General features: G+C 39.3%; 1 protein-coding gene across 1 annotated transcript in view; it reads right to left on the bottom strand.

Annotated features, from left to right (window-relative positions):
• PTPRB (protein tyrosine phosphatase receptor type B) overlaps nucleotides 1–13214 on the bottom strand; it is a 107311-nt gene that overhangs the window by 90636 nt on the left and 3461 nt on the right. Inside the window, exon 3 of the mRNA XM_045830030.1 lies at nucleotides 8795–9051. Coding sequence (XP_045685986.1) covers nucleotides 8795–9051 — 257 coding nt within the window. The remainder of the gene's footprint in view (nucleotides 1–8794; nucleotides 9052–13214) is intronic.

The following is a 13214-nucleotide window of genomic DNA, read 5'->3' as shown; positions in this document are numbered from 1 at the left end:
AAGGGACTGTGACCATCCTCTTCTGTTTAGAGGTGCCATTTTCAGATAGTTGTATTTCAAGGACTCTCTCTAGCTTCCTGGGTCATAACATTCCTACATCATAACCTTCATAGATCATAGGTCTCCAGGAAAATTTAAATAATAAAGGCACTTGGGAGACAGTTGCAAAGATTAAATGAGAAAATGCATATTATGTGTATAACACAATTCCTGGCCAAAGGGCTCAAAATACCATGATTTTTAGTAATAATAGTAGTATATGAATAGCAATAAATAATGGAGGCTGAGCATGCAGTAATGCTAGAGAATGACAAAGTCCACAGAGGAGAATGTCTTTCTGAGAACATCCAACTGATAATAAATGATCACTGCTTTCAATCTTCTGCCCAGGGGAATCTCTTCAGTAGATCAGCGTTAACAACATTTGACATTTAATGGCTGCCCTGACTTCTGGCCATTGCCAAGATTTTTTTAAATCCTGGAAGGGAGGGGATGGGAATACCGGATATGTTTCTAACAACAGGCTCCACCATCTCTCTCAGGCACATCTCTAAGGTTTCCTGATATTTTTTTCTACGACAATTTCTCACCCTCTTCCCTCCTCCATTTCTTTTTAATCTGGAGGAAATGGGCTTCACATAGCTTTTGCCAGAACTTTCGAATCATATGCAGACGAATGACATAAAAGCAGATGTGACTGTACACTAATCACCTTTTCATCCTCAAGCACCTCTGCTTCACCTTCTTCGTTCCCATTTTGCAATCCCTGCTGCCCCACCCTGGAAATGAGGCTGCTCGCAAGTGCACCAAGCCAAGGCGTTAATGCTTCTGCAGGGGCGTGGCTGTCACACATTACTGTTTCAGGAGCTACGTCATGATCTTCATAATATTTAAACCCTGAGACAGCAGATAAACAGAATAAGCCCAATATTGGTTTTAAGGAAAAGGAAAACAGAAACCAACCAACAAACAAAGAAAATGATCACCCTTTCATCATCCTTAGAAAGTGATGGTCAAATTGAAGGATCAAAATTCTGTCTTCTTTTTTTCCATGTATCACGTTGGTTACGCAGAGTTAGCCAACTCCGTGTGTTCTCTGGAGTTGGCTGGCACAGGCGCCTTTTCTTGCTTTTACAGCTTGCTCTTAACGTTGTTTAAAAAAATTGGAAAATGTAGGTAATGTTGAGAAAAATAGATTTTACATGTAAAAACATCTGCATTTTGCCTTTTAAAAAATCAAAAGATGGAAGCTTGCTGGGCCAGCACTCTGCCTGCCTCTTTCACACAGCTCCTTATCCCACTTTTTCTGCTGGACCAGGCAGAAAGCGCATCTTAGAGTCCCCTGAACTTGGGTTCAAAGTGGGAGATCAAAGGATCTTATCATATTTTAAAAAATGTAATGATAAAAAAATCAGCTGGATTATAAACCCCTTTGAGGAAGGAGTCATATCTCTTCATTATCTCCCCTACTTCTCCAGGTTGTGGAGGCTCAATGTCTACTTCTATACTGACAGGGTCAACATTCACACCTCCGCCATTAAACATGGCCATAGCTAAGTACTTGTAAATTGGAAACAAAATTGTGTTCTTCAACTGCTCCTCTGCAGACCCTGAACCCTGAGCACCACAGAATCCGGGGATACCTAGCACCTCAACCTTAGGATAAACTAGTGCCTAAGCAGCACCTGCCTTAAATGGATAGATGGTGACTCCACAGAAGACCCAGTCCTTCTCCAATAACCTGGATATCACGTTATTCAGGCTGCCAGGGTCAAAACTCTTAGCAAAGCACACTCTTTTGGTATGTTCTCCACAGTCCTGCTGTTCTGGGTTGAGAGAATAGACTTAAAGGAAGGGAGCAAACGTAAGTGGTCACAGACACACAGGTGATGGGCAGGGCCCCAGTAAAACCACACACAGAGGGTGTGCTTATTGGCCCAGATCTATTAGAGATTCAGATCAGAAGAATTCTGGTGAAAAAACAGGTGCTCCTGTGTACCGTTCCCCAGTGGGCACCTCATCTGGATTTAGCCATGGTAATACTCGGTCGCCAGATCCCCCAGAGTGTGGGAAGAATGGAAAGGGTTTTTACTTCAAAGACAGCTCCTGGAATTCATAGCATTTCCCCTTTCAGTTACTTTTCACCATACTTCACAATCACTGGTTTTCAAAGCTGTTATTCTGTGAGTGGAATACACTGGTGTAACCACGGTGTGGCTGGGGTAAATTAGAAAGATAGAAAGGATTGAGCAGTCTCTTCCAGAGTTCTTTATCTTATCTTCATACTGATCTGCTGGCTCATCCGCCAGTACTGGCCCTTGTCTTTACTGCTTTTTCTTGCAAATTAATCATTTCTCTCTTTGTGTTCATCCTCTTGCCTTGCCCTTTCTCCTCTGGTTCTTGCAGGAGACAGACAGGCCTTAGTCAGTCTGAGCCCCTGGTCTGCCCCTACTTCAGTAATATCCCTTGGATCTCACCCTCTTAAAATCCTCAGCAAACTTCTTATTTTTAAATTTCCTTTTGTTTTGAATAATTTCAAACTTAAGATAAGTTAGAGAATTGTTCAGAGTGCTTCCACATACCCTTATCCAGACTCACTGGTGTTTTTTTTTCTTCCAAATTCCCTCCCACATCTGCTTTACCACTCTTTTTCTCCCCATATGTACTATTTTACCGGAACCATTTCAGAGTAGGCTGCACATATCCTGCATTGAAAGTGTAATCTCAGTAAAGTTAATTCAAAATTGAGACAATGCTTTAATCCACAATTTGTTATTCAGTTTCGTCAGTCATTTCACTAATGTTCTTTCAGCATGATTTTTTTGTTTGTTTTTTTCTCTAATACAGGTCCAGCTTAGGATCCTATATTGCATTCAATTGTCAGGCCTCTTAACCCTCTTTAATCTGGAACAATTCTTCAGCTTTTTGAAATGATCTTTATGACATTGACCTTTTTTGAATGATACAGGTTGGTTATTTCTATAGTTCTTTCCTCCTTTTTCATGTGTCCATTTCCTTGAGATTAGATTCGGGTTATATCTCTTCAGCAGGACTTCACTTCTCTTGTGTTCAGTGTTTTTCCTAACGAGTTATTTATTCAATTACTCTCAAATGGATCACAGACCTAAGTGTGCATTAGAATCAATGAGATTTTCATACTCTGGTGTTAAGGTTGTACTTCAGTAAATTCTGATTCAAGAGGTCTGAGACATAATTTTAGAATCTGTATCTTTAAAAAGCTTCCCAGGTGAGTCTGACATGTGTAAGGCCAAGGGTGAGAGCCACAGACTTCCCATCTCAATTAGCACATCCTACTTTCTCCTTTGATCTCATTTTCCCTTTCCTTTGTCATTCTTTCTGCCCAGTGCACCCGCCTTCATCTGCCCAGGGAAGCCAATGTGCCGGAGAACTAGAGGCATGTTAAAGAGCTCTTTTCAATCCACGTGCTGTCCTTCATGGTTGCATCTATGTGCACATGATTTAAATTGTGACAAAATATGAACACAGTGCTTTTTTATACACAAAATGGAAGGTAGTGCAAATCACTTAAAATTAAATGAGAGAAAATAAAAATCCTTGAAGTTTTAAAGCTGGAGAAGGTCAAGTGAATTGTAAACCCTATTATGTTATTGGCACGTGGTAATCCATTTGGCAAACCGAGAACAGTACAGTCTTTTGCCCAATTAGGCTAGAATGATGCTAATGATAAATTAGGGTCTTCAGGAACACATCACTCCCACAGTATATTGCTCCCTTGTAGGGACTTTTTACACTGTCAGCAGTCTCAGAATGACTTATATTTTATTTCATCCACACTAGACAATCTAAGAGATGTTCATGAGGAGTACTAGGGAATTTTTTTCAACATCTTTGCACTTTTCCTTCTAGATGTTTGCCCCAGTAAAGGGGAATATTGGCCCATTTTCGGTCTTGGCCACTGAACAGTGCTGGCGGTGGAGAGACCCTCCTGTGTAATTTAAGTAACACAATAACGAAGCTCGCCCCAAACTTGAGGGGGTGTGGCAAGGTGGGGATTTTCTGTGTCTGCCTTGTCACTTTTTTTGAAGGCTCACATGGGCTTTCCTTTGAAGGCTGAGAGAAGGAAGCACAGAACTGAAACCCAGATCAGCACCACAATGGCTATTCATGAACTGAGGAAATGCAATCGCTCTCCTAGGCCAGGGCCAGGGCAGGGTGGGGAGGGAAGAAAGAGGTGTGCCTCCAAACCAGGTTTAGGGATGCTGAGCAGAATTTGAACCAGACAGGAACTTTTTAAGTGCCTGGTCAACGCTTTATCCCTGTCAAAGCTTTTGCCATATTAATGTTATTCATCTGGTTCTTTCAACCACCCTATGAAGCTGGCAGGGTAGAAAGGATGAAGAAACAAAAGGAAGTTAGTATTAATTGCTAATGTTATTGCATACTTCCCCTGTATAGCCAATATACTAAGCACCTTGCTTAATCAGATTTTAATCCTCACAACCATTTTATGAGGCAGATAGAGTTCCCTTAATTATCCTTATTTTAAAGAGGAAGCAATTATGACTTGAGTCGAGTTACTAGGAGATGATACCACCAGGATTTAAAACAGTGGTCTCTGATACCAGAGCCTTAGCTCTTTACCATTGTATCAACCACCTCCTCCCTCCAGGGTCACATGGCTGAGAGGAGATCCCAACTGGAGGTGGTCAGGATTTGAGACTAAAGTGAAGTCTGGGGCTCACCTCATCCCCCTTTGAAGGCCACTCATCCACATTTCACTCTTCCTCCTGCACCCATCACTCACTGGATCCAACACATGGACTTCTTTGCCTGTTTCACCTTGCCCAATGGGAATGTCTGTGCTATGCAGGGCACATTCTGACACATCTGGCCTGATCTGCAGCAGGGCCTTTGCTCAAGGACATGGTATGTTTTCATTTAGGTGGTATACAAGGATGCCTGGCTGGGGGTGTGCATGGGTGCTGAAATCCAGCCCATGGTCCACTACTGAGTCTTGTGCATCTGTGTGCCTAGAAACACCTTTTTCTAATGAACACAAAGACCCTAGGGTGTGGCAGTAGTTCCCTATCTTCCTAGGCTCCACTTAAGTATTTAACCTGGGCCCCATTCCTTAAAGAACATACACTTTAGAAACTAACGGCAGGGGGCTGTAATTAGATAAATTAATTTCTGCTACTTGATATTTTAGATTTTATTGCACTAGCCCCCTCACCCTGTCATAATCCAATAACACAAAAGTGCTATCAATGGCAGGAAACTAAGGCATTTAGAAGCTCATGGGGGAGATATTGTGAGTTGGGGACCAAATTTATCTACATTTGTTCTCAGATTTAAAAGTGCATCAGTGACTCAGAGGGCTTGTTACAACACAGGTTGCTGAGCCCACCACCTAGCATTTCTGATTCAGTCAGTCTAAAAAAGGACCCAAAGATTGCATTTTTAACAAGTTCTGGGTCTGGGGTTCATACTTTGAGAACTACTGATCTAAATACTTCCTGACTCATTCTATAGATGAGCTTCTTATTCCACCAACATTTCCTGATAAAGATACACACAGCCACATTATTCTATTATAATGGTAACAATAATAAGAATAGTAGCTAACAGTAATTAAACACTATTTTCCAGGCACTACTCTAGGCACATGATATGTGTTAATTCAGGTTCAGGGTGAGAGCGTGAGAACTGAGAAGAGTGAAAAGAGAAAAGAGAAAAGAGATTTTTGAAGCCAAGTACTGGCCCTAGTCTACAACCTTCCAAAGATTGACCCCTAACACTAGCAGGTCAAGAAGCAAGGAAAGAGGTTCAAGGAGAAAGGTAGGGAGAACTCTGCATTAATGAGTGATTTTTGGGTTCCAAATTGTGTTCTCTTTGGCATTTACCTTCATTAGCAGGAGCTTTGTGTAAGAGACTGTGACTAGGTGTGCAGGTGTATGTGTGTGTTAGCGTGTCCTCTTCTTGCTTTGACATTCTCTAATCATCCAGCTTTGGGCAAGTTCTTAACCTCTTCAAGTTTAAGGTAGCTATCTGTGAAATACTAATAACACTACCAATACAACTTTTAATACTACAATGGTAGACTGTGTGATGCTCACAGATTGCTCCCACCCAATATCTAGGCCCCTTTGCCAGGTGACTTTTGCAGCTCTCTCCATCAAGAGGTGGAGTCCCCACTTTCCTCATGGTCCAACTATACTAAGCAAATCCCAAATCCTCATACACCAAGTGCTATCTGATAAAGAAAACAATTGGCACACAGATTTTCCTCTTACACAATTCCAAGAAGTTAGATCAAATGATTTTTATTTCGCTTTTTAACTTTATGAATGTTGAGGCAGAGTACCATTCAAAATTACTTTTGATTACCCAAGGACAAGGGGGGTGGGAGGTAGAAGAGTATAAAGAGGGATAAATGGTGATGGAAGGAGACTTGACTTGGGGTGGTGAACACACAATACAATATACAGGTGAGGTATTATCGAACTGTACACCTGACACCTATATAATTTTATTAACCAATGTCATCCTGGTAAATTCAATAAAAAGAAATAATAAATAATAAATAATAACTCTATCAAGAGCCCAGAAACTAAAACAATAACAAAATTACTTTGAAAGGACCAGCATTTTACCTCCCAAGTGACTCACTTACTTTTCAAAGTCTCCAGCTATAGCTGTTTATAATCGGCTGTTACAAAGTAAATGCTTCCAGTAAATCAAATATGACCTGACCTGGATGCCTTGACTGAGGTATGAGGGTTGTGGGAAACTGCAGTTTTAGAACCTGCCTTTGGAAAGAGCATGGCTTCTACACACTCAGCTGCCCAGGATAGAGTTAAGATTTTGCCTGAGCTCAAGAGTAATGGGAACTTGAGATAGTTGCAGTCGTTCTGGTGTCCCATCTAAAAGATCATAAACATAGAAGTAGATTTCACTTTAGAAAAAGACTAAAACCCCAAAAACCTACAGTGTATTTGTCATGACCTGAGCTTCCATGCCCAGCTCTTGGGCTGCATCCCCGGAGCTCTGTAGCCCACTGCTGGGTGGGCCCAAAGGCTGGCGTGCCTGTGACGGAGCTCCAGGGCTGGGTGTCCTTGGCTCATGCCAGCAGAGCCCGGCCACCTCTGGGAGCTCTCTCTGTGTTTGTTTCACAAGGTCAAATCTGGGCAAGAATAGGGAAAATTGTTTTTCTAAAAGACAACTCCTTAGTGTCCAGACAGATATGTTTCCATTGTAGTTTTCATTCATCATGTTTCTTATATATATGTGTGTGTATACACACACACACACACATATATCAACACAGAAAAAATAAATATATATATTTAAGCTCAGATGTAAGTGAATACTCCTCTAAACTGTTAGAATGCAGGGTTGGCTGAGGCACATTCAGCCAAAATGAGAATGTGCCCCACCAAGAAGCATTCCATTTCAAACATAAGTGGTGAGTCTCACTGACACCAGTGGTTGAAAGGGTTCAGGAGCTGGAGGTTTAGGGAGAGCAGTGTCAGTTCATGATGATATTGGAAGGACCAGCTCTCCTCGATTTCCTGTCTTCCTTCCCCACCTTCCAAGCCCAGACAGGTCTGAAACCATAATAATGATCCAGCTAGAAGAGGTGGGTAAAAAGCTAAGTGGCGAGTGAGAGAATTTGGACATGTTCCCTTTTCCTACTTCAAGTTCAAACTGATAATAAATCATGAGAGAAGAAGCTAACATTTAAATTGAATTTAGAGTTTGGGTTATTTTCTGAAATGGATATTTTTGTTAACGGATTGAGAGTAAGTTTTGAGTTTGAAAGTGATGTAAAGAGTGTCCAGGAAATCACGAGGCCTTCCTCACTTCTATTCAGAGGCCAGTGAAGAGCTAGGTCACAGGGAAGACTTATAGTCAAGGAGAAGTGGAGATCACATCTTAAGAATTATTCAAAGGACTGGCTCTGTTGGTTTTGTGATCAATAATGAAGTATCTGTCCACTGGATGGGAACCATAGGCAATCTTAAACTCTGCACAAAACGAAAGAAACCAGAGCACTAAAATGAATAAGTCATATGCATAGTGTGGGACTTTTGCTTTCTTTGAATTATCTAATTGCTTATTAGCAAACAGCTAGACACTGTCAAATGAAACTTGAGCTTCTTTGATTGGCTTTAATTACACTATTATTGCCTAAAATGATGGCCTAAAACCCTGAGTGGAAAGCAAAACCGAAGAGGTAACGCCTGTTACCAGAAGCACGATACCAGCCATCTCCATGACCACACCTTGGCTGCCCCTCAGCCATTCCATTGATGTGTCCTCCTGGGGGTGCTGATGTGGAGTTGGTGTGGGACTTAGCTTCCCTTGACCATGTTCACAAATCAAGAGTAGTAATTCCTAAACCTTGTGCTGCTTTGTGACTATTTCTCCTCCCTTATGAGCTCACGTGACTGTGAGAGAAATGCAGGGGGATCTACAAGGTACTGATTTCAAAGTCCATTTCCTGTTTTGGGTTATGCTTAAGACTATGAAGCTGACTTTGATTCAGAAATGTGAACGACTACACAAGTGTGGTTCTGACATGGTGGCCTAATTATGTTCATGTTAGAAAGATGTAGAATTTTTCATTCAATTCTCAAGATTTTTGCATTACACCAAATGCATTCATGTACAATCAGCAGCTAGGGCACACAGTACCTAATCATCTACTGGCATAGTGCCATTCCCAGCATTCCCAGCAAAGCAAGTCTTTTCAAGCAATGGGCTTCCTGAGAGCCTCACAAACCACACTCCACACCCTCTGTCCTCTTACCTCTTCTGTGGTGCTAGAGAAGGGCTGAGTGGTCCAGGGAACCCATGATGTCTCCATCCTTCCAGTCATCTGCAGACTGGGGTGCTGCCTCTGGCTGTGGTTTTGGCTGGCGTTGCCAGTAGTACTGCCGGTGAAGGCCTCTGTGGTGTTGCTAGTGGGGTGCTCGGGGCTATACGGAACCGCATGAAAAGCAGTGGGAATTTGGGGAGGAGCCGTGTTTCTGATGCTTCTCACTGAAACTTCTGCTCCCCGGCCAACTGAGGTAGAGAAAGGACAGCTGTTAACATTACCCTCGTGTTCTTATGGATTCCTCACATAGAAGCAATTTTTTCTTAGAAAAGGAAAAAATCTATAAGGACAGACATGTGCATAAGCTTTAGTTATATGAAAAAAAACAAAACAAAACAAAGATACATTGAGTGTTGTGATGCTCATTTGCCCTGTTCAGTTCACCCATCCTTTATCCAACTACCAGCAGCATCCCAGCTCTGTGCAGAAGATGGAATTACATTTATCCCATGGACATTTAAGGTCACTGACTTGGTTTCAGGGGTTCCATGGATCTCTAAACACTTCATGTAAAATTCTTAGTATATGTATATACATAGGTACTTTTTTTTGTGGGGGACTCTTACAATTTCTCAAAGGGGTCATTAAACAAAATGCCAGATTGAGAACGACTGTTAACGACTTGCCAGACTTTGCTATGAAGATTGATGATTCTTTGGAAAATAATGACATTTCTTTAACCACAGTGCAGACTGTTTCTAACCCTAATTGTGTGAGTACCAAACCATGGGACAGTTCTGTTTTCTGAGCTACTTATCTTTGGAAGAACAGTTAACTGATTTAAAACTTAGGAGGTGGTAGGATTAATTCACAGCTTTGTTTTGCAAGGCCAAATTGCCCATACTTAAAAAGAAATTACTTTGTGAATTACATTTATCTAGCCATAATTTAAAAATGTGCTTCCGTCTTATGAAGATCTTGCCAAAAAGCAAATTCTGATTCACTGGAGATGGTCAGATTCAGCTTGTCTAACAAGCTCTCAGGTGATGTCGGTGCGGATGCTGAGACCACTCTTTGTGCAGCAAAACCCTAGAGAATGGTTGTATGATCTGAAGCACTGGAAAGGTCTGTGAATCATGGGCTGAGATGGTCTGTTTAGATGTTTCCATCAGCTTCATAGTAAATCACAGTCTCTGGGATAAAAAACCCACAAAAACCTTGCCCAATTTAAATAATCATAACTTTGAAGAGTTTCTGGTTGAAAGATGCAGAAGAAAAATGATCTTTTTCACTATTTCTTTACTGGTTCATTCAAACAACCATTTATTAAGCAACTACCATGTGTTAGGTGGAGTTGTCTTGGAGATGCTATTAATCATCTCATTCTCCCTGTTCTGGACCACCTTACTGACCCCTCTTTTGGACCTTATTCATTTCTGTTCCAATTTAAGATAATTTATCTCATATGATAGTATATATAAGGGTGAGGAGGATAAGGTTTAAAAAAAGAATAAAAATGAAAAAAGTATTTTTAAAATTTAGCAAGATATAAATAGCAGTGCTCTTAAAAGTTAATAAAGTTATCGTGGCTATTAAGCATTCTTTCACCGAGCTGTGGAGGGTTGTATAAAGTAACCTTACATAGGGTTGCTACATTTATCAAATAAATACACAGGATGCCCAGTTAAATTAGAGTGTTAACTAATAATTCCATATATTTAATAGATCTCAAATACATAATATTACAAAGGTTATGTTATATTGTATATTAGAAATATACTAAAAATTATTTGTCATTTATCTGAAATTCAGATATAGCTGGGGGTTGGTGGTAATGCCAACCTTACTGCACATCTACTAAATCTAGGCTTGGACAGATTTTTGGACATTCCCCTTAGTTTCTGTTTTTATCTTTCAGGATCTTGTGCCACTGTCACTGCCATTGGGCTGGGGTTGGCCACTCTGATCATAGATCAAGAGATTTATATATCCCTGGCACGTTTTCTGCATGACAAACCCAACTGTCATGTAAGAGAGGCTTTCAACTCTGTGAAGCAGTGTTGATTCTGCAGTCTTAACTGAGTGAGCTGATTGAATGTCCCCTTAAGTGGATATTTGTCCATTGCTGGGATATAAAAATTTCTGTATGTGGAGATTAGTATTTTAGTCATTTTGAGCTTTGGCCAATGCTGATGCTCTTAGTTGATTACCACCTATGACATTTTTAGCTCTCAGACCTTAAAAAAAAAGATTTAATGATGGGGTTAGGACAAAAACCAGCTTCCAAATATCTATCATGTAATTATGTATCTGCATACATCAACCTATGCTCCCTCTTCCTTGCTAAGGAGCACTTGTTAAGTGCTCATCCCAAGAACTTTTTGGAAAATTTCATCAACTTACATAATTTGTTCAATGGATGAAACAGGACTCTCCCAAAATTAGATAAACAATCAGAGCATTCTTGAAAAGTTTTCTGCGAATAACATTGCTTATTATCATTGCATGTAACTTTGGGGTATCTTATGGAAAATTTTTCAATCTTCTGTAATTGTTTTTAATTAACCTTCTACATTTATTTATAAAACACCTCAAACCAAACAAGTCCATTTTCCATTTTAGGCCACCACCTTTTTTTCCAAAGAAAGAACTTACAAAATATCTAAGTTAAATACCCCTCATTTTGTGTCTGTGTTTCTAACTTGTGCTATTTAAGAAGCAGGAAAGAAGCTTTAGTCTTAACATTCAGTTTCCTAATTTTTTTTAAATTTTAAAGCTGTGGTTTGCAAATGTTGGATGGCATCAAAATCACCTTTGGGGTTTGTTAGAATTTGAAGCCTTGGCCTTCCTCCTAGAAATTGTGATTCAGTAGATTTTGTGTGGGACCCGCCACCTGCATTTCTAACAAATTTCTAAGTTGATTCTAATATACATCTAAATATATGATTTTATTCACATATATAACATGAGCCAAAATCATTCCTTATCTGGGTATTAAAGATTATAAAGTAGATAGAAGGAAAGAAAATCCAGGCAGAAATATATAAAGTGGTCAAAGAAGTTACCTTTCACATCTCCTGAACCCATTGTTGAAATGGGTGCTAGGAAATTGTAAAAATAGTACATCTTTGGATGTTTTGGTGTCTATATCTTTCTGATGTTCTTAAAAGAAGTATATGCATTTCACAGTTCATGAAAGAGCAAGATGTGTTTTGACAAATGCAAGCAAAAGTTCTTACACAATGGAACAATATGTTGAAGCTATTTTTAAAAAGCTTTATTGTACCAATGCTGCCACATTGTTTTCACATTATACACAATCCCTTTTAGAATGCTCTCTAAGAAAGGGTAGGCTATCACTAAAAAGGGCCAGTCTAAAAAGTTTTGCATTTAAGTTGCAAATGGCTCACCTGTGAGATGATTTGCAATCATTACAGCATATTAAGACCATATATTGAATACATTTAAAATAATAAATGTATATTTTAGTTTACTAATTAGCCTGATTGGCTCAGATATAATCAATAACAGAAATGAAATTTTGTATAACAATAATAAAGACAATACCCAGTTTGTTAGTTTTCCTGCTTTAAGTGATACTGATAATTTTTAAGCATGTTGAAAACATAATAACCTGAGTTAAACTTATGTGGAGGTAGAAAGTTTTAACTACATTGGTACTTTCTATAATCTAGAAAGTATAGAAAGTATTAATCTTATGGATAAACAACATGCATATTTGTGTTTTAGATTATAATATTTAGTTATCAACTCTTAAAAAGGACATTTGGAATCGTTCATTGCAAACATCTGAATGCAATTAATTTTTCACAATGGATTCTCTAGAAAATCAGTAAGCTTTCATGCATTGGGTCACCTACTATCATTCTGAATCTTTAATTAATGGTAAGCATGAGATGGAGCAGAAAAATGTGTTACCTTGTAATTGTGTTAAAGCAAGTATTGTCTTTGTACACTCAAAAAAATGATTTTTTAATATCATAATTTTTCAAATTTTAACTCTGTTTTTTCTACAATTGTATGTTTTTCTCCAACACACATTGCCAGGTATGTCTGTTTGGTGGTTAGATGTAAATGGTTGATCCATCCACTTTACTTTTGAAGCAAAGTCTATCATTGTACATGTTTTGCATGAAGGTCAAAGGAGATAGTTTTTCCATGAAAAACTATTAATTCTTTACTGAAGTTATATCTACTTTTTAAAAAGTTTCAGTGAAAGAATATTCTTGTGAATAAAGTTTGATTGAACATTGGGGATGAATCTCACTTCTTGTATATTACCATATAGAGAGAATATTCACGATGATCCCCTGTGGTTTATGACAGGCCCTGTGATATGAATTACAGAAAAAAAATGCACAAATTGGTGCTATATGCTGCATATTCTCTG

This window comes from Phyllostomus hastatus, unplaced genomic scaffold, assembly GCF_019186645.2.
Source record: "Phyllostomus hastatus isolate PE091 unplaced genomic scaffold, TTU_PhHast_1.1 phas_scaffold_93, whole genome shotgun sequence".
NCBI classification, from domain to species: Eukaryota; Metazoa; Chordata; class Mammalia; order Chiroptera; family Phyllostomidae; genus Phyllostomus; species Phyllostomus hastatus.
Note: the sequence above shows the minus strand (reverse complement) of the source record. Positions and strands in the feature narration are given on the sequence as shown.